General features: G+C 41.8%; 5 protein-coding genes across 5 annotated transcripts; 2 read left to right on the top strand and 3 right to left on the bottom strand.

Annotated features, from left to right (window-relative positions):
* The first annotated feature begins 572 nt into the window (after window positions 1-572).
* On the top strand, window positions 573-5,136 carry LOC132792669 (ubiquitin-protein ligase E3B). The gene is made up of 7 exons (XM_060802117.1): window positions 573-1,000; window positions 1,063-1,543; window positions 1,602-1,982; window positions 2,042-2,658; window positions 2,722-2,840; window positions 2,967-4,144; window positions 4,204-5,136. The coding sequence occupies exons 1-7, from the start codon at window positions 840-842 to the stop codon at window positions 4,486-4,488; spliced, it is 3,222 nt and encodes a 1,073-aa protein (XP_060658100.1). The 5' UTR covers window positions 573-839; the 3' UTR covers window positions 4,489-5,136.
* Window positions 5,137-7,217: 2,081 nt separating this feature from the next.
* LOC132792670 (T-box transcription factor TBX6) lies at window positions 7,218-9,182 on the top strand. Its single transcript, XM_060802118.1, has 5 exons — window positions 7,218-7,490; window positions 7,556-7,721; window positions 7,848-8,115; window positions 8,180-8,317; window positions 8,379-9,182. The coding sequence occupies exons 1-5, from the start codon at window positions 7,400-7,402 to the stop codon at window positions 8,952-8,954; spliced, it is 1,239 nt and encodes a 412-aa protein (XP_060658101.1). The 5' UTR covers window positions 7,218-7,399; the 3' UTR covers window positions 8,955-9,182.
* A 2,028-nt stretch (window positions 9,183-11,210) lies between these two features.
* Window positions 11,211-12,656, bottom strand: LOC132789600 (uncharacterized). Its single transcript, XM_060797701.1, has 5 exons — window positions 12,394-12,656; window positions 12,251-12,331; window positions 11,784-12,131; window positions 11,607-11,726; window positions 11,211-11,552 (listed from the first exon to the last, which is right to left on the bottom strand). Exons 1-5 carry the CDS (start codon window positions 12,571-12,573, stop codon window positions 11,337-11,339), a joined length of 945 nt encoding a protein of 314 aa, XP_060653684.1. The 5' UTR covers window positions 12,574-12,656; the 3' UTR covers window positions 11,211-11,336.
* A 2,301-nt stretch (window positions 12,657-14,957) lies between these two features.
* LOC132788331 (telomere-binding protein cav-like) lies at window positions 14,958-15,428 on the bottom strand. Its single transcript, XM_060795663.1, has one exon. The coding sequence runs from the start codon at window positions 15,426-15,428 to the stop codon at window positions 14,958-14,960; it is 471 nt and encodes a 156-aa protein (XP_060651646.1).
* Window positions 15,429-16,109: 681 nt separating this feature from the next.
* On the bottom strand, window positions 16,110-24,251 carry LOC132792183 (T-box transcription factor TBX6). The gene is made up of 5 exons (XM_060801437.1): window positions 23,227-24,251; window positions 22,053-22,209; window positions 18,389-18,656; window positions 18,164-18,301; window positions 16,110-17,054 (listed from the first exon to the last, which is right to left on the bottom strand). Exons 1-5 carry the CDS (start codon window positions 23,315-23,317, stop codon window positions 16,224-16,226), a joined length of 1,485 nt encoding a protein of 494 aa, XP_060657420.1. The 5' UTR covers window positions 23,318-24,251; the 3' UTR covers window positions 16,110-16,223.
* Between the last annotated feature and the right edge of the window lie 343 nt (window positions 24,252-24,594).

The raw sequence follows: 24,594 nt of genomic DNA, 5'->3' as shown, positions 1-24,594 counted from the left end.
AAAGTTTGAAGCTCGAAAAATTCCGAATCAACTTTTATATATTTTATTATTTAAAAATACATTATTTCTTTTTTGGTCAACTACAGTTTGTATATTTACAAATGAATTATTAATTCAACCGCGACATTATCGAAGAAAAACATTTGTAGTGCTGTAAAATGTTGTGTAATTAAAGCATACAAATTAACGTTTATCGATTACTTTGAGTCGATGTTAAAAGACAAATTTTTCTACTTTAGCTGTTGATCTTTCAGCATGCAAATAAAGATTGTTTATATTTTTATATGCAGTGCAACGAAAATGTTGATGTAGAGATATGCAAGTTGGATTAAAGTACATGTATGTTATTGATAAGCTTATTATTTCAGAAAAATAACAGTAATTAAAACAATATCTTTTAATTGACGAGTTATTTTATGTCTAGACAATCTTTTTAAGGTAAATAACTAAAGTGGATTTAGAAAGGATTACAGATTTTTTTTTAAATGTATGTACGTATTCAGAAAAACAATCAATTCAAAACATGGCGCGTCTTTTTCTATATTTTCGGTATATTAAGCAAAAATATCCGTATATTTTTAACTTTGGCCTGCGGTCACGCTGGCTGTCTTGTGTTTAGTTGAGGATAATGAAAAATTTTTGTTATTGAAAAGTTTTAATGCAAAGCAAGCTGCATAAACAAAATGCACATTAAACTGGAGAGCTTTAAAATCAATGCGAATTGTTAAATTGCCGCGCAAACAACAATATAGCCCATCGAATCGCAATAATATCAAGAAAAACAACAAAATAGTTACAGCCACCCCCGAAACAAGAACAAAAACAACCAAATAACAAAAATGTTTGCACAAGCGGAATCCCAGAAAAGCAGCTTCCTGGAGCAGACAAAGGCAGCACGAGAGGAACGTGCATTGGAGAAGCGACGTGAGGAGGGAGCTATTCTATTGCAAGCGACCCTCAAGGGATTCGTCGCACGCAGCAAGTACCAAAAGCGCATCATGTAAGTCACTAGGTAGAAGAATGGAAAGACCACTTTAGCTAATTTGTGTATTCAACGTGTAGCCAAGACTTTGATGCGCTTTTAACGGACGAGAAAGAATCGGATCCGCTGCTACCCGCCGTGCAGGTTTATCCCGTGCTACGTCGTTTTCTCACACAAATCAAATTGGACAAAAATGATGGACGCATGCGTGAACGTCTCGAGTCAATTTGTCGCTATGTGAATCGTGTCATGGAGGTGGATAATCCCAAGATTTCCTATGCCGCACTATGTCTGCACAAAGAGCGCAGTTTGCCGTGGATTGGACACATTAAACTACTGCTAACAAACTGCTTACTGCTTTTGCCAGAACTCAAACCCGAGAATCATGCGGACAGCATATCATTGGCCCTCTTTCTGCACACACTAATTGTGTTCACTTCACCCAAGTCGTGGTCCATACTGCGCAATCCGCAGTTTGAGCGCTTGCAGCCGGCCATGCAGAAGATATGTTGCAACATTCAGGGGCATCTAGTGCAGCATGGTTTCTACAAGACAATGCGGGTAACAAATTTGACTAAACTCCAATTGTACGTAAAATTCAATACAGTGTAATTCACAGCTTATTCTGCTGCGTGGAACTGCTCGTGAGGAGCTGTCTGTGAAGACTGTGACGCTAGTGGCCATCGTTACACTCTGTCTGCGTCCACTCATTGATGGCGATTACAGTCGCAATTTATTATCTCAGTTTCTCAGCGAAATTTTTTCGGTGCCCGCTCTCATTTATCATCTACATCAGAGCACGCCGCAGTGTATCGAACAGTTTGGCTCTATGTTGCTGTTGAAGCGTGCGTTGAGCATTTCAACGGATTTTCAATGGTTCGAGGAGTTTGCGGCTAGTATGTCCGGGACCAAAACGCTGGCGTATCTGGGCAACATTGTAAACATGTTCAACATTGACAATCAATCCGAGGCCAAGCAATTGGCCTTTCCACTGCTAACCGTAAGTTACATTGGTCATTTGGCAATCATCTGACTTATGTCTAACTCAACGCATTCCAGGAGACCACCACATCGCTGCTGGAATTAATACCCAACACGGTGACCACCAAGGGCGTTTTTACGCAGTGGCACGAGCTACTCGGCTGGCATACACCTTGTGCGGAGCCAGCGCAGAACCAAAATGTGGCCCTTATCAAGAAGCAATTTCATATGCTGTGGGATCATCGCTGCATCAAACTGCTGCTGGGTGATTTGCTTAAGCAGATCAATGAGAACTACGAACGCATTGAGTTCCAATCACCACAACAGCCCTCAACCAGCAATCTTCTGCGTCGCGCCCTGGAACGTAGTCACACTGGCTTGTTGGCTAGCGCAACTTGCAAGCAGACAAAGGTCTCTTGGCGTAAGCTAGACAATAACGATGTGCTGCAAGTGTCACGCATCTGTGGAATGTATTATGCAGCACTTAGCACTCTCTCCCAAATGCGTCTCGACATTCTTACCGGCATTTGTTATAATGATAATGTTTTGTATGACATTTGGCTGTTGCTCACTTCGCTGGGTCCCAACTGTGGCATGAAGGAGTATCTGGAACTGTTGCGCTGCGAGACGGCTGTGCAGAAGCCACAGACAGCCATGCTCATGCTCTTCTGTGACTGCATGACGCACTACGTTACGTGAGTTATCAACAAAGTTGCCGCCATTAAAGCTTGTTAATATATTTTAAATTTTAACTGCAGCATTCTGGATGAGTATGAAATGTACACAGAGCAGTCGCCCTTCAAACTCAACGACTATGTTATGCTCACGTATTTTCTGAACAATATGCTTTTCAAACTGATCAATGATAACATTTTGGGTAAGCATGGCTCATTACATATCGACGTATAAAAAGTGCCAAAGAAATACAGTTACAAAAGCTATATATCGTAATAGCTTTTTCTAAATGCAACTTATTTATCTCAATTTCCTTCTATTTTTCTAGGTGCCAAGAACATTGTACAAAATCCAGTTTTCGTTTCGCTGCATACGCTGCTGCTTTGTCTATATCGTCGTGACTGTCGTCGTCCCTTTACGCCGCCCAATCATTGGCTCATCCCCGAGGTGAAGCCGTCGACATTCATCAATGATCTGGAAAAGGCCAAACGCAATGCTATGCTGCTGCTGGCAAAGATGCCGCACATTATTCCCCACGAGGATCGGGTCAAGTTATTCCGCAAATTTGTACAGAACGAGAAGGCTGTTATGGGTCTGACGGAGAGCGCCTGTGCCTCGCCACGTTCAGCTCTGATTGTCATTCATCGTGAGCGCATCGTTGAGGATGGCTATCGCCAGTTAGCCGCACAACCCACACATGCTCTTAAAGGAGTCATTCGAGTGCGATTTATCAATCAACAGGGCTTGCATGAGGCGGGCATTGATCAGGATGGTGTCTTCAAGGAGTTTCTCGAGGAGACCATAAAGAAAGTGTTTGATCCATCGCTCAATCTGTTCAAAACCACATCCGATCAGCGACTGTATCCATCGCCCATCTCCTATGTGCAGGACAATCATCTGCAGCTCTTTGAGTTTGTTGGTCGCATGCTGGGCAAAGCTGTTTACGAGGGGATTGTGGTCGATGTGCCTTTCGCCTCGTTCTTTCTCTCCCAGTTGCTGGGACAGACGCAGCAGGCTCTTTATTCATGTATGGATGAGTTGCCTTCGCTGGACAACGAACTCTATCGCAGTCTCACCTTTATCAAGCACTACAAACAAGATGTGGCTGATTTGAATTTAACTTTTTCGGTGGATCAGGATGTTATGGGCAAAATTGTGACGCACGAACTACATCCTGGTGGCAAGGCGCGTGTGGTCAACGACCACAACAAGCTGGTCTACATACATTACATGGCCTACTTTCATATGAACACACAGATTCGTGAGCAAACGCAAGCATTCAATCGTGGCTTCCGCAGCATTGTGAATCCTGAATGGTTGTCGCTGTTCTCGCCACCGGAGCTGCAGCGTCTGATCTCAGGTGATACGGTCCCATTGGATCTGCGAGATTTGCGCAAGCACACACAGTATTATGGTGGTTTTCATGACTCCCACCGCGTTGTTGGCTGGCTGTGGGACATATTGGCAAAAGATTTTACTGAGGACGAGCGCAAATTGTTTCTCAAGGTGCGTTGAATTGCGAGTAAATGGTATGAAGAATTTTACTAATCCGATTTACCTTGCAGTTCGTTACTAGCTGCTCCAAGCCGCCGTTGCTGGGCTTTGCGCATCTGGAGCCTCCATTTTCCATACGCTGCGTGGAGGTTGGCGACGATGAGGACACTGGTGACACTATTGGCAGTGTCATTAGAGGTTTCTTTACTATACGCAAAAAGGATCCACTCAATCGGCTGCCCACCTCGTCCACCTGTTTCAATCTGCTGAAGCTGCCCAACTACCAGAAGAAGTCCACGTTGCGAGACAAACTGCGCTATGCTGTGAGCAGTAACACGGGCTTCGAGCTCTCCTAAACTATTGGATTTGGATTTGGAGCTGGATCTGGATCTGGTTCAAGTAGCCGCTACATATCAGAGCGTGCTGAGCTTTCGGTGTTGTTATCTCTTTCAATTATTATTCTTAGCGTTTCTTGCTGAAATGTCGTTATACACATGTAGATATATATGTCCCTTTCCCCCGAACACTCCATCTTTTTAATACATTATTATCAACATTTTGGATGTTGAATTGATTTTTTTATGTATGTAAGTAAGTTTCAGGCAATTGTATATTGTGCGTGTGTGTTTTTAGATATTTTATGAAACACATTTTTATCAATTGATGAAAAGCATAAATAATTATTACACATATTAATGAATATATATATAACTCATTGTATGTATATGTATAAACGTATAGCTGTGATAAACAAATTATAATAAACACTAAAAACGACAAAATACGAAGCTAAATTAATAAAAAAAAACCAAAACCATATAGTTAATTTGAAAAACGATAAGCATAAGCATAAACCGAATTAACTGTACTATTTATAATTTGGACGTGCGATAAATATTTAATCCACAAACGTCATAAGTTAATAATGTGAAACACAAGAAAAACAAAAACCAAAACCAAAAGAAACAGCAACAATAAATCTAAATGTCTGATTCGTGTGTAAATTTGGCTTGTTTGTCTTTTAAGTTAATAGATATGTCATCTACAGTATTCCATTCCCAAAGATAACAAACAACAAATTACATGCAACAAACAAGCCAAAAACGGCAGCAATTAGTGAATGGTTGCTTACCGAATTTCCCCGGGTTTTTCCAAGCGCAGGCAATGAATGAAAACCGATGCCGCCGATGCCGTTGCAGTCGCGCTAATGACACAAATCCCAAATGCCGTCTGGACACAGCTAATTGCCTGAGTCAGAGTCGGGAGGATCGAGGCGATAGATAGGAAGTGCACTTAGGCTTTGCATTGGATAAGCGGAAATGTTGCGCAGAATTTATGCAAAATGTTCGTCAAATTACCGGAAATTCAGCTGACTAATGACTCTAGTCAGTCATTTGGATTTCGTAATGATAAAAAAGGGTTTCCCAATAACTGAAATATCTTATAGAAGATCGCGATCGTATTGCCATTTTTAATCTCGGTTTTCTTCAATATTATTTGACATTTTTATGGGGGTTCCGGTTATCCCTTCCTTCAAATAATCGAAAACTGTCGCCCTTTTGTGGTTGAACTATCTTTTTACGCTCCCAAGACAATGCCAACAAATTGTTGTACAGACCCACAAAACATACAAGAATCATAACAATAATATCCAAAACACTCTCGAATAAGACCAATACTAGGGACAGAGGAAACAGTCGGAGGTCTGTTGTCGGTCGTCAGCTCATCAGAGCCATAAAATCCATTGTTTCCAAGCAGCAGCATCCCTGCGACAAAGTGTGATGATTTTTATGAGTTGCCTGTGAGTTTTTGCCGACAGTGACGCCGTCGTTGTCATTTTTGTCGTCCTGTCGCTGCCAACAACAAGTGGTAACAAGTGAGTTCGTCTCCGACTCCGACTCCGTCTACGACTAACGCTCAAGTGGCATTGACTCGACTCTTTTGCGGCAATTCCTTGGCGCCAGTTTGATGTTGTGGTGCCTCAACAATTTGTTACAAGTACCGTTTAATATTTGATTACGGTAACTTATCAAGAGGCGGATCTATATACTTAGTTCCACAACAGGTCCAACTTGTAGTAGTCTTATACGGTAGCTCCGTTTATGCTGATTTCAGATAAGCTGAATGTAGTACCTATGTACTATATATCCACTTGAGCCAGCTGCTAGATGATCAGTTGATAGTCGATTTTCTTCTCATTCTGTATGGGATTCGTCTAAAATTGTTCTTAAGTGCCACTGGGAGTCAGCTGTTAGTGACGATTTGCTTGATAAATATTTGAAACACTTTCAAAACATAAATAAACGTTTGTTTCTTGAAGACTTGAGTTCATCTTAACAATTACAAAAGTTTTCTAAGCATTATTGTAACTGAAAGTAGATTATTGGACACATAATATTAAAATAGAAACAATTTTTTTTTTAATTCATAAACTCGTTAAACTAAAACCTTTATCAAATACAATTAGGAATGTTAAGATGTAGTGTTTCGTTTGGTTGGTTTTTAGAAAACTATTAATTTATCTATGTAGTTTCTTTTAAATGCTAATCCTTTTTTTCAGTTTTCTACTCCAAATGTAATTTTTTGCTCTAAGGTACATATGATATTTCTTATGTAAAACTCTGTTCTGTTTAATAAAAGTTTCGAAATCAATTTTCGTAGAAAAACATAAAGTCTTTTAAGCTAATCGGCTTTTAATTCTGTTGGCCCAGATGTAAACCATTTCCATGCTGATTTCCAAAAATACCGAAATGTAGTTCAAAGTGATGCCCCCGTAATGCAGTTAATGCTATCAATGATAATATGGGCGCCCATTATTTAGTTCCCGTCACACACGAGACTGCTCAAAATGGCGCTCCAATGCAGCGGAGCGAGACAACCAGAGAGACGGTAGAGCAGCAACCAATGCCAAGACAGCAGATTAAAGAGCGCTAGCCGGAGAGATCAATCTGAGAGAGAGTGGGACAGAGTGAGAGAGACTGAGAGTGAAACAGGTCGGGTGAGTACCTGAGACGACGGCATAGAACCAAATCGAGACGACAAAAAAAAAAAAAACTCAACCGACCGGATTCGACTAGCAGCGAGTTAGGGGCAACTGGAATTTAGAGCGCAACAGTTTCAATCTGAACAGCAAAGCGAACGGTTCGTTGACGTTCAAAGAAAGAGAGTGATCGCATTCTACATCAAATATCGAGAGAATTTAGAGTGAGATCCTAAACGCATTTAGTTAACTTCTTCTTGGAGTACATACAACATATAACATACACTATGTTGGCACTCTCGAACATTGCCGATTTGCGGCTGCAGCAGCAAATCGCCCATGAGATATATCGCCAGCAGATTATGCAACGTCTACCAGGTAAGCAGAGCGCACTTCCTCGCTTTTGGCTTTGCCGACGGCACTAACAGTTCGATTCTTTGCAGATCCACTGTGCGGTATGTTTGCTTCACATTTTGCAGCAGCTCCTTCGCTGCCACCGCCACCTCCGCAACCCTCGCTGCCTGGCGTCTCGGCCAAGCTGGAAAACAATGAACTGTGGCAACAATTCCACCACATTGGCACTGAAATGATCATCACCAAGAGCGGCCGGTACGTTAAATGTCTCTACGTGTTGAAGCTTATCTACACAAAGATATGCCCGAAGAATGGGAGCATCAGCAACTATTTGTTATTCTTCTTTGCACTAAGCAACAATTATTATTGCTTCATTTACAGACGCATGTTTCCCTCGATGCGTGTCTCGCTCTCTGGCCTCGAGGAGGAGACCAACTATTGTGTGCTGCTGGAGATGGTGCCCATTGGCGACTGTCGCTACAAGTTCTCCGGCTCCCAATGGGTGCCAGCTGGCGGAGCCGAGCCACAGAGTCCACAGCGCATGTATCTGCATCCGGATAGTCCAGCCACAGGCAAACACTGGGAATCACAGTCGCTGCTCTTCAGCAAAGTCAAGTTGACGAACAACACGCTGGATAACAATGGACATGTAAGTGACAACTGATATATTACACTGCGATGCAGTTATTAAGAATCTTTTCTTCACTCCTTAGATCGTTTTGGCCAGCATGCACAAGTATCAGCCACGTTTGCATATCGTACGTGCCGCAGATCTGTCGCAGCTGCATTGGGCGCCACAACAGGCCTTTGTCTTCCCCGAGACAGAGTTCATTGCCGTAACAGCTTATCAGGTGTGTACTCTGCTCTATTTAAGTGTTTGATCGCAACTAAGTTTGAATATTCGACTTACAGAATGATCGCATCACCAAGCTGAAGATCGACAACAATCCCTTTGCAAAGGGCTTTCGAGAGACCGGGCAATCACGCTGCAAGCGCAAGCTTAACGATTCCCCGCCACCTGCTTCGGCAAGTGGCTCTGAAGCTGGAGCCAGTGTGGAGCTGACAATTTCGCCGTCGGCGAAACGTCTGCGTCTAGCCGAACAGCGTCCTCAACCGTCCGCTGCTGGCTTCGTTGTGCCGCCTCATTATCTGCTGGATACACTGGAGACCAATTGCTATCTCACAACGTCAGCACCTCAAACACATCGCATTGATTATGCCAGCCACATCGCCAGCTATCCAAGTTGGGCTTATGCGCCGCCATCGCCAGATACGTCGTGTGCCTCCTCCTCTGTTTCATCCTCCGCATCTTCCTCAAGTTGCGACTCAGACACCGATACCATTGTGGACGTTGTGGGCAATGCCACAAGCAATGCGGAGCCCGAGTCGATTAGCCAAGTCACCACAGCAGCTGCTCCGCCAAAGCCAAAACGCAGCAGCTTTAGCATCTTGGACATATTAGGCACGACAGTCGCTCCGTCTAGTTAGTTTAGTTGAGTTAAGTTTTGCAGTTTTGCTCCCATTTCAGCGGTTGCTCCTCACAGTGCCTTATACACATTTAATTAGCGTTTAGTTACCGAGTGTTTAAATTGTGATATTTTGCAGTTCATTAAGATTTCCAGGTATTTACCATCAGTATTTATCTTAAGTATTTATTATGTAATTTTAATTGTTTGAAATGATTTCGTAATGGATTTATTGTCTTTGGCATTTTAATGCGAGTAAATAAAGAATTTTTACAAGTATTTCATAAACGATTTCTTTTTATGGCAATTTTAAAGGGCGTCGGATAGTTGAAATTGCAAGTAAAGTGGTTACGAGATAAGTGGGAAATACTACACGATATATTTATCTGATTTTTATCATATTTTGTTGTAGAGTTTATATTTTCAGTGGAATTTAAGAAAGCGGAACATGCCTAAAGATCGCTCTTTTTATTAACGTTATACATTCATCTTTCTGTTAGATCATTTTATTCTAAGTAGGGTTATCAACTCAATTACCAAAATCATGGAAGTTAAACAAATTAATCCTATTCCTCATTTCAAAAATATTATATGGTGTTGATTAGCTAGTTTCTCCTGTGCTTACAAATTCCGTCCTAGAGATAAATGTATTTGTAATATGTAGAAATCTAACGAAGCACTAGCAAATCACGGTAGCGAGCCTCCACTGTGGGGTAATTCACTTTTTAGTGCAGCTTCAGTCATGCGATAATCTCTCGCAGCCTTGCTTATACATAAGGTATAACTTATTCTTCTCTGCTTACCATTTAGTTTGCTGCTTCTTCGAAAATGCTTCTGCTGTGCTTCTTCCATTTTGCTCACATTCCATTTGTAGTATAACATAATTGCGTCTCATATCTCTCGCACATGTTCTGTCCATAAAACCAGTTCCTCTTTGCGTTCTTCGTTCTCCTCGTTTGTGGAGAGTATGGAGTTGTAGTTGTTGGATGTATAGAGTGCGCTCTCCCAGGCCACGCAAGCAAGAACAACGCCGACGACATGAACGCTTATCAGCAGATCAGAGAGCGCCGCATCTTAAATGCTGGCGCCAGCGCCAATGCGCTGATTGAGCGCGACGATCGCCAGGTAATCCTCTGGTCAGCAAGCCAGCCAACGAGCCAAATGTAATTGATGTTTTCACGTTGTAGTTGTTTGCTATTTACATGCGCCAATTGTAGGAACCAAAGAGCCACTTGCTAAACCAAAAACATCAACATTTTTGGGGCTGGCCGAAAGGAAATGAGAGGGCGACAATGGCGGCATCTTTTGAATGGACGTCGAACTATTGCCAGTTGTTCAAATTGCCAATCTTCGACGGTGGCATTTCATTTCCAATCGCGTTAAGAAACAATTGTTAAACGGCTACCCGATTTTATATCCAAAGCAATATACATACTCCTCACACCACACACGTAGCAAACAACCTGTTTTGTTGTTGGTTTTCTCTCTCTATCTCTCTCTCGGATGTCGCCATCTGTTGCTTGTCGGCGACTTGGGGCTGCAGCTTCCCATTCATGTTGCCGCTGGAAGTGTTTATGGGCTCCACATTAGCCACGCTGCATATTCATGTTAAACGTCGCCAAAAAGACTAACGATGCCAAACGGCTATTGTGTTGTTTTTGTTGTTGATACTACGGCTGCGGGTTATTTGCTAAAATTTATTGAATTCTCATTTACGAACAACCACGGAGACACACAAGCACCAATACCAATACCGATATGAGAGCGAGAGCCAGATCCATTTCCATTTTCAGGTTCAGGTTCACAAACATTCGCATGTCAAAGTCAAATGAGCGCCGTCGCGAGTTTTGATCTGCCAGCGAAGATAAGCAACTTTTTTTCCTTCCTTTTGTGTCCCAGGCCGTGTATTTTGGTTGAATGCGCTCCTGCTTTGCTGATGTTTGTAGTTCTTCTACTTGTTGTTTTTGCTATGCTCTCTCTTATTGTGTGTGTGTGTAATTTCGCTGGAAATTAATGTTATGGCGGCCAAAATCAAAGTCATTGGACATTTTTCGCTGGCGACAATTTTATCGGCAACACAACAAAATCATTTGGCCTAGAGATGGGCGCCAGTCCAGTCGTGCTCACATCATCTAACCACAAACTGCTATCCCATATGAAAGCGTTCTTTTATTTTATAGAATATTCAACCCGTGCTCGTGCTTCGCACGTACACATCTCCAACCGGCTGGGAGTTTTTGGCGACGCTGGCGGTTCTAAGTCTGACGAAGCACTTCAATTGTTATAGAAGTGGCAGAGATAAGATATTTATTTAGAAGATCAGCTTATTGGCTCATATACATATGCATGTATGTATCTCAGATATAACTTAAAATATAATTATATGCAACTTCCTGCGTTGCATTTATGGACGAGTATCGTTACGAGTGGTTTTGCGACGATGCCAATGATTGGGATTCTTATACTCCACTAAGTTTGTCAAATCGAAGCCAGCCGGCACAGTAATATACTTCTTTTCACCTGGCAATTTCTCCTTTTTCGGCATTTCGGGCATATCTTCGAAAGGCGACACATAGGGCTCAACATCGAGAGAATTCTGATTCGATGCAGCAATAGTAGACTGAAAAAGGAATTTATATATAAAATTCATATTTGTTAATAACGTTAACGTTACTTGGCGTGACTCCATAGAGAGCTGGTTACGGAAACACTTCTGCTGTTCTTTCTCTATTAGTATTTTCTCCGATTGAATGCCCACAGCAGTCTGAAAGCTGCACGATGCAGAAGTAGAGGACTAAAAAAGAAATTTATATATAATATTCATTTTCGTTGATTAAAGGCATAGCATTACTAGGTGTGGTTTCACATAGAACTTGTTGACGACACCCTTCTGCTGCTCTTTCTCTATTAGTTTATCCACCGATTCATTGGGCTTGAAATAGTTTTCCAAATAAGTAGAAAATCTACCCTGCAGCAAAGAATTACTCCTAGGGTGGCATTGCTGTTTAACCCAGATTTCGGTGAACGCAAATTTTTGCAAGACTTCCTTATTTATTTGATTGACCGGTAACTCTTCACTAATCTTAGCAGACATAGTTCGTTTTTTCTGGACGTCCATGTTGAATACGTCGAAGTCAGGCGTGGCGCAACGTGGTTGTGACACCTCGTATTGATCGGTAAATGATTGGTTAAAGTAAAGCTTGAATATAAAAATAGTAAATACTTAAATTGTTAATTTTAATTGCGGTTGCTGATCTTATAAAATAGGATAAAACTGTGACTGCAAACAGAGTGCATTGTAATTTGTAAGATACTTACAAAATTTGCATTATTTTCGATGCAGGAGGCAATGTTGGAGTCACTGGAACTCTCTGAATCACTTTCTGTGTTTAGAGTTATCTGCAACGTGAAACAGAAGAATTGCATAAATTGCGCATTGGATAAATCAAACTTGAACTTGCCTTAACAGCTTCCAAAAGATTTGTTAGAGGTTTGTCTGTTTCTTCGTGATTATAGAAGTTATTGGATAAATCCGCCGAACCATCAAGATATTCATTGCTATGCGCGAAGGATTGAAGAGTATCCTTTTCTTTCTCCATTTCAGCTAAATATTTGTTAACCGGCTTTGATTTTTGATTCATTTTACGACTTTCTTTAAGAAATTGTAATTCTGTGACAAAATAGCAAGAAGAAACTAGTCAGGAGTCAGAGAGAAAGAGATCGACAACAATTTATTGGCCTTCTGAGTCACAAGTTGTGACTGCTGACAATATATCGATATTTCCATAATTCCGATAAATTAGTTGATTGATTTCGTTGTGAATAGATTTTCGTTCAAGTAATCTCGTGTGCAAATAAACATATGTAGTACATACATATATAATTGGTGCACTTGACAGCGGCTTTTGTTGTTGTTCTTTGGTCTTTCATTGTTCGGCGCGATTTGCAAAAATGATGCGTAGTTTGTCCGCCTGCTTGTGTGGGTGGATTTTCATTATCCTGTAATTGTTTGTGCTATTGTTCACACGCTACGTTTGAAAAATTAAACGCTTTGTTAATTGTTCCAACCCCGAGCAGGCCCAAGACGCATACCTAATAAATACACATGCATATGTATGTACATACATATGTAGTCCATTTGCATAAACTGCTATATACATACATACATATGTATGTAGGTCCGCTGCCTAGTAGGTTTGGCTTCGCTCTAGTTTAAAACCTCGGCTTAGGGTAAAGCATAAGGACGAGATATAGATTAGGAGCTGGGTTAGGTTTATGGCTTGGCACTGGCGGCACACGACGCTACTCTCTGTATTGTTTCATTTTCTGGATCAGCAAATATGATTTTCGACAATAGCAATCTCAAGTAGCCGTACTTTGTGCGTTTTCGATGTTTGCTTAACGCCGGCTACGGTGTTAAACCCTGAAGAAGAAAAGAGAAACATAATGTCTTTGCGGACACAGCAAAAACAAGTATACAAAAGCGAGTACACTTGCTGCCTCACTCCCACTCAGATAATGAGAGTGGGAGTGCGCCAACAAGCAGTGCAAGTGAACTGCTTGCTTTCATTTGGCGCACTATTCAAATTGCTTGCCGTGACGCGTAAAACGCTTTTCCACTCATTAGCACTTGTTGTTTACTACCCACCCTCCAATTGTTGCTTGTAATTAGCTTTCGTTTAGGAAATGGTAATGGAAATGGTTCAGTTTTGCTCCCCATTTGTGTTTTTTACACACACAAAGTGTATCTAATTTCATGAGGCACCCGTAAAATGCAACAGCCAAATGCATTAATTACGCTCACGCTGCCAACCTGCGACATCTGCTGCTGCCATCGTTGCCTCTGCAGTTTAATGAGGCATTCAATGCACTTACAACCTTGCGCCTGTTAACACATCCACAGCACAGAGGCATAGTCGACTGCAGCTCGACATCTGTCACCCGTTCGTTGTGCTATAAAACCGCAGTTCCCCTTCTGCCTCTGTTCCCTCCCGCCGTCTGTTGAGGCTACAAACTCCCTGGCGACTTCAATTTGTAAATCGATTTGGTGGTAAATTGAAATTATTGTTTGTTTTTTTTTCCTTGTGTTCTTTTGGCTGCTCTTGGCCCCGACTAGAGTCTGAAACACGCCTCCCCCGTCAACGTCGTCCTCGTCGTTTTCGTTTTCGTTTTCGTCTTCGTCGTCTTTGAGACGTGGGTGGTGACGCATGTCATCGTAAACTTCAACATTGGCTACATTTTATGCCAGCGGAACAAACGCAGAAACAACAACAGCAACTGCAACTTACATAACAAATTCAGTTTCTTTTTTTTTTTTTTTTTTTTTGGGTTGCTGCTGCTTCTGCTGCCCATTTCATAAACATCTTTAGCTATTATGAGTCTCCGGAGTATTGCGGCGTCTGCTGCCTGTTCTGTTGTTGGGTTGCAACCGAATTTCATGCCTTGTCGAGCTATTTAATTGCAAACAAATTATGTTCTGGCCAAGTCGTTGTGTGGCTAATGGATGAGATGCTGCGTCTTCTGGGGTCTTCCTCCTCTTACTGATGATGTTGTTGAAATTCTAGCGTTTATCTTGTAAATTGCTTGGGATTAATGTCTAGCGGAAGTTGTGATTTGAGAGATGCTGCAGCAATGATGAAATGTCTGCGCAACATGTTCATTTACCTACAGCAAAGTGTGTGGGCGTAGCGGCTTTGAAGCATGCCTCAAACAGTTGCCAATTACCAGTAAATAGGCTTAATGCCAAAGGCGCCTCTGTTATCATCTTAACATTTAAAAAAAGGGTCTATAAGCTTACTTTTAACTGCACTAAATCTGTGCTAGTCTAAGCAGGCAGGATGAAAATCTCCTTCTGTCTTCTTGGATCATAACTGCTGCAGACAGAGCCCAACTGCACAAGACTATAAATATGTGTATGTACATGCTGATATTGACAAACAAACTCTTAAACCAAAATCATAAAATAATATTATGTATTTCTCAACAATTTAAGACTCTAATTTTTCCAAAATATTCAAATGTTAATTCATAACTCTAGATCTTGATCGATCGGCGTCGATGTGGAACGTACATTGGCTTCAAAGGTGGCGTAATCTTCATCACTTAATTCAAGGTGCATCTCCATTTCTGAGTCGAAGCACATGGTGCTGTTAGGGATTTCCAACGCTGCAGCTTGCCAATCCTCCTCTGAATCATCCGAAATTATTAAAGTATCAGACTTTACTTTGCTACCATTTGGACTATGGGGCAACAATGTTGATGATGCTTGAGATGCCAAGCGATGCCATTTGTCTAAACGCTGATTGTTAACCATCTTCAGTTTGCAACGTTGAATGTGCACAGCTATTTCAATTTCCTCCGGTTTATAAGGTACCACAATTCCTTTCTCTACCGCCTTGATATACATTTTGTTGATGAAGTCCTTGGAGCGATTTTTGAATCGATCTTCTTTTTCGAAACGTTTCTTTGCCTCCCAGAGGCAATTGAAGCGTGTCATATCGACACGCACTTTGGTGCGCAGACACAGTTGTCGTACATCTTCTGCACTATATGTTCGACTTAGGTCTTCAATGGAAACTCTTTCAGATTTTGATATGCGTTGAATAATGTTTTTTTGTACTCTATTTATTGCATATTTTATCTTCTTAACTTTTGTTTCGTAATCTTTTTGATATTTCATCAGCATTTGCGGTATTCGCGACATTTTGTGACACTTAATTATGTATTAATTATGAATTATTTACATATAATGTACACGCTTGCTCAACGTTTGAACAACTACGCTTCTCTCGCATTTTTTTGTTTATTTTGCTATATTGCTCTCTCGCTCTCACTTTGACGACAGCCGAGGCAGAATCTTAGCAGAACAACAACAAATTTTCGGTTATGTTTTGCTCGCAGATTTTTTGCTTGAGAGCATGTACCCATGAACCTGTATAGCTGTAACTGTAGTTTTTCGTTGTTTTACTCTGGCTCTGCTTCGGCTCGCGTCGAAGTGAATGCGATAGCAATAGCAATAACAAAACGAAATACTGCGAGAGTAACGTAGTATTTGAAACGGTGATCGCAACCTCAACTGCGAATACAATGCTTGACTTAGTGAGCTTTAAGCTTTTGATGGTTTTGAAAGTTGACATTTCTGAATGTCTCATAATAAAAGCTCAATTATATTTATGCTTCTATGGAAAACTATTTTTATTGTATCCACTTAAAGATAGCTTAAACATTAATCAGGCCAAATTAAACTTAAATTTGTACAACTTAAAAAAAGAATGAATATAAAAAATGTAAACTAACTCCCACCTCCCAGTATAGCCGAAATGCTGAAGCCTTTGCGTTTGCTGGGCGCCTCAGGAGTTGGCTGTTGCTGTTGCTGCTGCAGTGGAGAATGCGATGTAGTTTGTGTTGTCTCGCTGCCCACATCCAGTTCCAGCTCATCGGTTGTCGTCTCATCCACAACGGAAAAGCTGTGCGGCAAACCAAGCACCGGAAGTGCAGGCAAAGCAGCTTGCAAAATCGACGTTGGGCCATACAAATGTGGAGACGACGTCGCTGTCGTCGTCATTGTTGGCCCATTGTACTCATGTGGTGGCCGGCCAAAATAAGTGCAGGCGAGATCAACGAGCGAGGGTCGCAGCAAGCTCTGCATGTTCTGCTGGAAATGCTGCATGAATGCGCTGGTGGTGGCTTGTTGATGCGGAGGTGGAGGTGGAGGGGAGCCAATGCTGCTGGCGCCAACTGGGAACTGAGCCGCAGGCAACTCAGCGCCATCGAGCGATGATGATAACGAACAGGCGGAACCATTTGATCTCAGTCGCTTAATTTGTGGACCATCCTGTTCGCTGTTGTGCAATGTTATTGCTGTTGCTGTTGCTGTTGAAGTTGCCTCTACTAAGGTCGATGCTGATGTGGATGTGGATGTCGAGGCTGATCCCGATCTGGCTGTCGCAGTGAATTTGCCTGGCGACATGTCAAGCGAGCCAGAGGATGTCTGTGCATGGTGATCTTGATCGTCATCTGTTGGCGATGAAGACATTTTGCGTTTGCAGCGTGATTGTCCAGTTTCGCGGAAACCTTTGGCAAATGGATTGTTGTCGATCTTCAGCTTTGTGATGCGATCATTCTGTTGAAAAAGGATAAAACAAGCGAGTGGAAGTTGTGTAAATTGCATGAAATATGACAATTGCTCTAGTCGGAGACGGAGACTGAGACGGAGACAGAGAAGGAGTCGGAGTCCGAGTCGGAATCGGAGTATTAGCTCGGCGTTAAGTAACAGCGCCACTTGACACCGCAGACGGTGATCGAAGAGAGAGAGAGAAAGGGAGCGGAGCACTTGAATTGACTCGGTTGTCGCTGTCATGACTTGACAACTTTGTGACGATGATCTTGTGGAAGCGATCACGCTAATTAGAGGCAGACGGACGACCGAGCTAAGAGCTGAGAGCTGGCGTCGCTGTCAATGAGTCGAGACATAGACAAAAACACAGCAAGAGGGCAGTCAGTCAGTCCCTCAGTCAGTCAGTCAGTCAGTTAGCAAGGATGTGGCTATCCAACTTCCTAAAATAACAAAAACAGGGTAAAGTGAGCTGAAACTGACTTTTGTTGTAGACAAAGGGCGTTGCATGCTAATTTGAGACGTTGGTCAGGCTACCCACGGCGTGAGTGATCGTTTGCCCAAATTAAACAATTAGCCACAATGCTCAATGAATTGGCAAAATCAGATTCAGCCTAGAATTGGAGCTGCTGCTCAGCAGGAAAAATGCCAATGGTAAAATTAGTTTGAAAAAGTTGAGTATCGAATATTTGGCAATTTCACATTGATTTCGACTAGAATTAAGAATTTTTTTACTGATCTCAAGAGCAGAATCAGTAAAAAATTCTTAATTCTAGTCGAAAGTATCGAATATTTTGCAATTTCACATTGATTTCGACTAGAATTAAGAATTTTTTACTGATTCTCCTCTTGAGCAAAGCCTCAAAAATATATAGATATTATGGAATACATATTTCCCTATATTATTGATTGGTTTTACAAAGACTTAAATAGATAAAGCTAACAGATTTGCAAATATTTAAATATTATGGAACCTATATTTCCCTATATTATTGATTTAGAAGGCAAAGCTCACAGAAAAAATTCTGAGCAATTAGTTCATTAAGATTGCTTATTTCTTGCATTGAGTTTGACTATTACGAAAGCGTATTGTCTTTTTTTGTTCTCAGTGTGCTTACCTGATAAGCTGTCACAGCCACGAATTCCGTTTCGGCAAACACAAAAGCTTGTTGGGGCGCCCAAGGAATCTGGGCCAGGTCCGCGGTGCGTATGACATGCAAACGTGGCTGATACTTGTGCATGCTGGCCAAGACGATCTGCAAGTAAGGCAAAGAACAGAGTGGGGGGCACATTAAGAGCTGTCGCTTTTCGTTTGAAGCTGTGCCATAGTGTAGGTCACTTACATGTCCGCTGTTGTCCAGCGTGTTGTTCGTCAACTTCACTTTGTTGAATAAAATGGGCTGCGCCTGCCAATGGGCGCCCGTTGCCGGACTATCCGGATGCAGATACATGCGTTGAGGACTCTGTGGCTCGGCACCGCCAGCTGGCACCCATTGGGAGCCGGAGAACTTGTAGCGACAGTCGCCAATGGGCACCATCTCGAGCAGGACACAATAGTTGGTCTCCTCATCGAGACCTGAAACGCTGAGGCGCATCGAGGGAAACATGCGTCTGCAATGGGGAAGGAGAATTGAGATAGAGTCAACAAGTTGAGGGCATCATTGACGGCAATAAATAATATCGTGAAAGATCCTTTTTATTTTCTTTTCTTTTCTTTTCTTTTTGTTCTGGGCGTTACAAATATTTAATTGTGCGTTGCTCGTGGTCCATGTAATTAGCCTAGGCAAATGCACAATACAAATAAAGGCCTCGAGTTTGCCCTGTGCTAACAAGGACCAGATCGAGAGAGAAAGAGAGAAGAACATATTGGATAGAGACAGAGGAGGATGCTGCTGCAACAGCGACCCTGCCACAGTGGCACAGCAGGTGGTCAGCGCGCTTGGCGCCAGCCTCGAAAATTGTTTGCGCCCCTCTCGATTCTCTTCTGCTTCTGCTTGTTTTTTGTGTTCTTGTTTTTTTTGGCAATGATTCTGTATATTTATTCCCGGTGCACACAGTGTAGAGGGTATGATAAGCTAGTCTATAACCAAACAAAATAATTCAATCAATTTGGTGTCCTCAAGATATTGGACAATTATAAATTGAATAAGAAAAAATTGAATTGTTTAATTAAATTAATATTATTATCGGGTATCTAGTAGTCGAGCAAACTCAACTTTGACCGTATTTACTTGTTTGTTTCTATTGCATGTTTTTTCTTCTCGTATTTGTGGCGATGATTAATTAATTTAAGTCGACTGCGCTGTGTTTGCCTACATTTAATTTGATTCCTTTTCTGGTTTGTTGAATTCCATTAGAGCAGAGCTAAATATTTCGACATTCGTGCGGTTTAGAATTTCATTTGCAATTCGCCTTTTTTCTCTTCTCTTCTCTTCACGATTTCGAGCTCGTTCTCCTGCTACAACTTGATTCTTTTTGTTGTTTTCGCTGCTGCATTTTTGACAAACGATTTGTTAAGATATTGATCTTTGGCGCGTCTGCGCATAATTAACAAATGCGAGAATCCTCGCGAGACTTTCAATGGAACCAGCACCAAAAAACATTTCGAACATTTCATACCACATTCACTTTGGCGCCTCAGGAGAAAAAGGAACAGCATCAGGTGCATTTTGAGGTACCAATCGTGAGTGTTTATGAGATGTTTTTGATTTTGATTTGCTACATTTTATAAGCACTGTTTAAGCCCTAAGCAATAAGGAATAGATTAAAGTTAGATAGATGGTGCTGCACATCTTTTTATTATGTATAAATTCCACTATTTCAATATTCAAATTGGTTGAGAAAGGATTCATAGGATCAACGTTTGTACGAAAACTATAGCGAAGTAAGCTGGCTAGCTAATGTATAAAGTCCAATGATTAAAATCAAGAAAAGCATTTCAAGATTTTATAGAATAATGGTAGATTTTATGAAACTTTGATTTCAGCAAGAAACTCAACAGAAACAACATTTTTATTACTTTACATTAGCCTGGGATTCCTTACAAGCTCAGTCTTTTGAATACAACTATCAGCGTCAGAGTCACTCTTTACGCTCATTACGAAATGCTTTTTAACTGCTCTCAACGTATCCACTTGCCTTTCTGATCAGATACTGCCAAAAGTGTGAGTTCAGACGCTTTAAAAGTGATTCACCCGAATTACGCTGCAACTCAAGAATGTCTTCGTGTTGCCTCTCTTTGCGATTCTCATGATGTTAACATCGAAGTGGCTATCAATGCAGTTGCTTTTAAAAGCTTCGTGACAAAGCCATTTCATTTAGTTTTCCTTGATGCTTTTGTGTGCTTTGTTTTTGGGACAAAAGTCATGCATTTGTTCTATCTATCTTTTATGGTCGTCTGAGGCATTTGCCACCCATGCGATGCGGTCTCGATTTCAAGTGGAAGGGACAAGCAACTAATTAGTTTTTATGATCGCCACTTGGCAGCAGTTTGGACAGTCATAGTCCGATCTAAAGCTAGCGCCACACGGTGGCACTGTGGCGCCTAATCATTAAAAATTCAAATCGATTGCACGCAGAACAGTCGCCATCGCCATCGTAGTCAATGTCTGGCTGCATTTTTCACATAAAACATTTTTGATGAGCATAAAAACTATTTAATACTCGAATGCGACGCGACTTTATGAATAATTCATGAAATATCTGTTAGTATTCGAAATGCGGAGAAAAGAGTTGAATGCTGTTCTTATTTCGACAATCGCCCAAAACTTTATGCTAATGTGGAAGGGCGGGAAAAGGATCGATGGACAAACGATCTTATCGGCACTTGTGCATCTCGACGGCCAAAGTGTGAAATTGCTCGTATCTGTCGACGTCGTGGACAAGCTGCGGTCATTGTCAACGCACAACGTACAGATACAGATTCGAGCATAAGAGCCAGATACAGTTGTGATGATGGCAAGAGCGGAGGCAGCGACTGTCTGCAGACAGGCGCCACAATAAAAAAGGAAAAAACGAAAGAAAAAACAACAACAACAACAAAATAACAAAACCAACGACATCGCCGAAAGCAACAAAGATGACGACAAAGTATCCTTGACGCGAAGATTTATGCCACAGCAGCCGAAGTAAGTATCTCTTGGCCGCTGTTGAAAAACGCCGACCAAAAGGACGTCCCACAGCGTTCAGTGTCCATACTAGGCCTACAATAAATTACGATGACGCCACTTTACGCACATTTGAGCAAGTGCTTCGGACACTTTTAGGTAGTTTACGAATCAAGCGGCTCACGTAGCTGTAGCTGTAGCTGCTGCTGAGATACAAGATACAATATCTTTGGGCGATTGCGATAGCGCTATGGCGCTTTGATTTTCATTTGACAGCGCTGCGCAGCGAGCACGCAAAGTGAAAAGTGCCAGCGAACTTGTTCGCTTTACGCCTCAGTCAAGATATTCGATATGCGATCGAGGCACGGCACGGCACGGAAAGACAGGCCATGATTATATGGTAGTATGCTATGTTCTACGAGTATACCTGTCGCTGTCTCACATCCTGCATATCCTTCCGCCTGCCGTCGTCGTTTTGTTTGCCTGTGAAAATTGTTGTCGCGACGTCGCTGTAAACAATTTGCAGGCGCCTGCATCTAATGAGCATTTAACAGCGACGCCGCCGTCGACGATGATGAGGACGAGCAATGAAGCTAAGGGCTGAGACGCCGCCTGGCCACTTCACAGTGAACAGGCTCGAACTCGAACTCGGGAACGGGATCGAGATCGAGAACGGCGCTTTAAGTGCCAACGCTGCTGTTGCCATTGGCATGTTGTTGTTTTTCTTTGCTCAACATTTTGTTCGAGTATTATTTTTCACATTCGTGCTAATGCATCTCTCTTTCTCCCAGATCAATCCCAGATTTAATTACATTCCAAAAGTTCTTAAAGGCGCGACATCAAAGTCGCTGCTGGTGCTGTTGCTGCTGCATTTGCTTTGGCTGTTGCAGTTGAATCTTACCTGCCGCTTTTTGTGATGATCATTTCCGTGCCAATCTGATGGAACTGCTTCCAGAGCTCATCGTTCTGCAGCGTCATCTCCACGCCGGGCAACGAGACACGCGGAGGCATTATCACGTGTCGCGGCATCGGTATGGGCAACATCGGCGGAAAGGGATCTTAAATGGAATGAGTGTAAAAGCGAGAGATTGTATTAAGTATTTGATTGGATTGATTGGAATAAGCACTTCATGATACTCTCATATAAAGTGAAGAGATCATGGTAACAACTTCTGAGTAGCTTGTCAAGTGATTACTTTTATTAGCCTTAGATCAGTCGTCAAATTTGTAATTATTGATATTGCTTTCTTATATTTTAATGTCAATTTATCCTCAACATATTGAATCTGGAATATGCAAGCTAAAGATCGTCTTGAAAAGGATTTCATCTCAAATATGTTTCGAATTTATGTATTTCGATAATTGGGTGTTAGTCCACAGATATATGTAATATACAAATGTGAGTATGCCAGATTTTTCTATATATCAAACATCATCTTCACAGAATGTTAAGAAACTAGTTAAATACTAGATTCAACGTGATTTTCTTGTAGTACTTAGTAGCGAAATAACTCAATACAAATGCGAAAATGGAAATAGATGTAGGAATTATTATAACCCCCTCAATAAGTTGATGAAGGAAATCAAAGAGCATAGCAAAAATCGCAATCGGAAGCATCTATCAATGTGTTCGTGCAATAACCAGAATAATTTGCATTTCTGTGGCGCATTTAATTTGATTTTCCTGCTGTGTTACGAGCTTGCTGCGAAGAGTGAGCAGCTAAAACACATTTTGTTATCAGTTACCAGTTACCAGTTAACAGTCATCAGGTGGCCCGCTGTGATGTGTCGCTTACATTTGGCTTATGCAAAACCGGCAAACGCTTTCTCACATTACTCAGGTTTATGGTGCGATCGTAAAAACGCTAATAGCACCAACGCCTGCTGCATGAAACCAAAACCAAAAGCAAAAACAAAAACAGAAAGCAAAGCGCCAACTGGGCGGCAAAGCTGAAAGCGTCGATCATTAATGCTAATGATCAATAACAGCTTTTGTGGCGATTACAAAATGGCCAAATTGAATGGCGTACGCGTCGTATGAGTAATGGAAATCGTCGGTTGGAGTTTAAACTCACCTGGTATGCGTTGCATTATCTGCTGGCGATAAATCTCGTGGGCGATGTGCTGCTGCATGCGCAGATCGACCAGTTCGTTCATGGTGATCATGGTTTATATAGATTTAGGTATATTGTATGCCCTATTGTATATTTCACACTCTGGCAAATTGTTTAAACTTTTCTTTTTGTATTTCTTTTTTGGATTTGGCACAATTTAATCACAGACAACAGCAACAAGAGCAATAATAATAACGAGCAGAAACAACAATAACGTTAGCTGACAGCATGAGTTTTCAGTTCTTTTGTACAAGGCACGAGGCGAATTCGATTAGCGTTAATTATGCAAATCACAGCTAGGCAATAAGGCAAAATAAAGGCAAAAGTGGCGTTGTTATGGCAAATGTCTCATGTGCGTGTGGGTGTTAATTTGATTATGACAATAACAGCAACGAGTTTGAGAATTGTATTGGATTTAAGTACGATGTTGTGTTGAATTTTGTGATGGTTTTGTCTTGTTTTGTGAGATAGACCGACGCTCGCGTCTTGCGCTCGCCAACTTCGCATTTCAACTGAGCAAGTTCCAACAATATGTCGCTGCCGTCGCTCCTCGGCTCTGAACGAGCTTGACGAGTTCAGTTTGCGAGCCATTGATCGACATTCACGGCGGCTGCAGATCTCTGCTAACACTCTCACTCACTCGCTCTCTTCTTCTCTCCCTCTCTGGCAGGTTACCCTAAGCTGCAAACTGATTGGTCAGGCGGGCTGATTGCACGTGCAGCCAGAGCGAGAGCAACATAGCTGACTGTGTGGCTATCTCTGTTGAGCACTTAGCTGCTGCGCTCTCTTTGTTGGCACCTCCATTTTGAAAAAATGATACCAGCTGCCAACGCTCCGCCCTGTATTTGTCCCTCTCCCTCTCGTTCTTTCTAATTGTGTTTAATTTTGAAGTGCGAAGTTGCACAGTCAGCAGCTGAAACAGACAGACAGACACATGCTATGCAGTGTGTGTGCGTGTGTGTGATTGTTTGTTTGCTGCGCTGTTGCTGTTGCTGGTGTTGCCTTTTAATTATACATCATGATCGAAATTGTTTTTTAGTTTTTATTCCTTCGTTCGTTCTTTTTTCTCCCATTTGGCATCTTTTTTTTTTCTTCTTTTTTGTTACTTATTTATGCTTTGCCCATTTGTAGCCTCTGCCATCATGGTGGTCCTCTTGTCTTCTCTCGAGTTGTTGTTGTTGCTGTTGCTGTTGTTACTCTTGTTGTTGTGGCTGCTGCCGTTTTGCTGTTCATTTATTTGATTTTGGTTTTGACGCTGCGTCATTCGGCGTCATTGATATGGTGGCATACACATGTACCCCAACTCCCCGATATGGACTCCGATTCGAA

Source organism: Drosophila nasuta, chromosome 3, assembly GCF_023558535.2.
Source record: "Drosophila nasuta strain 15112-1781.00 chromosome 3, ASM2355853v1, whole genome shotgun sequence".
In the NCBI taxonomy this organism is placed as follows: Eukaryota; Metazoa; Arthropoda; class Insecta; order Diptera; family Drosophilidae; genus Drosophila; species Drosophila nasuta.
The sequence above is the reverse complement of the archived record's forward strand: the minus strand, read 5'-3'. Positions and strand labels throughout refer to the sequence as shown.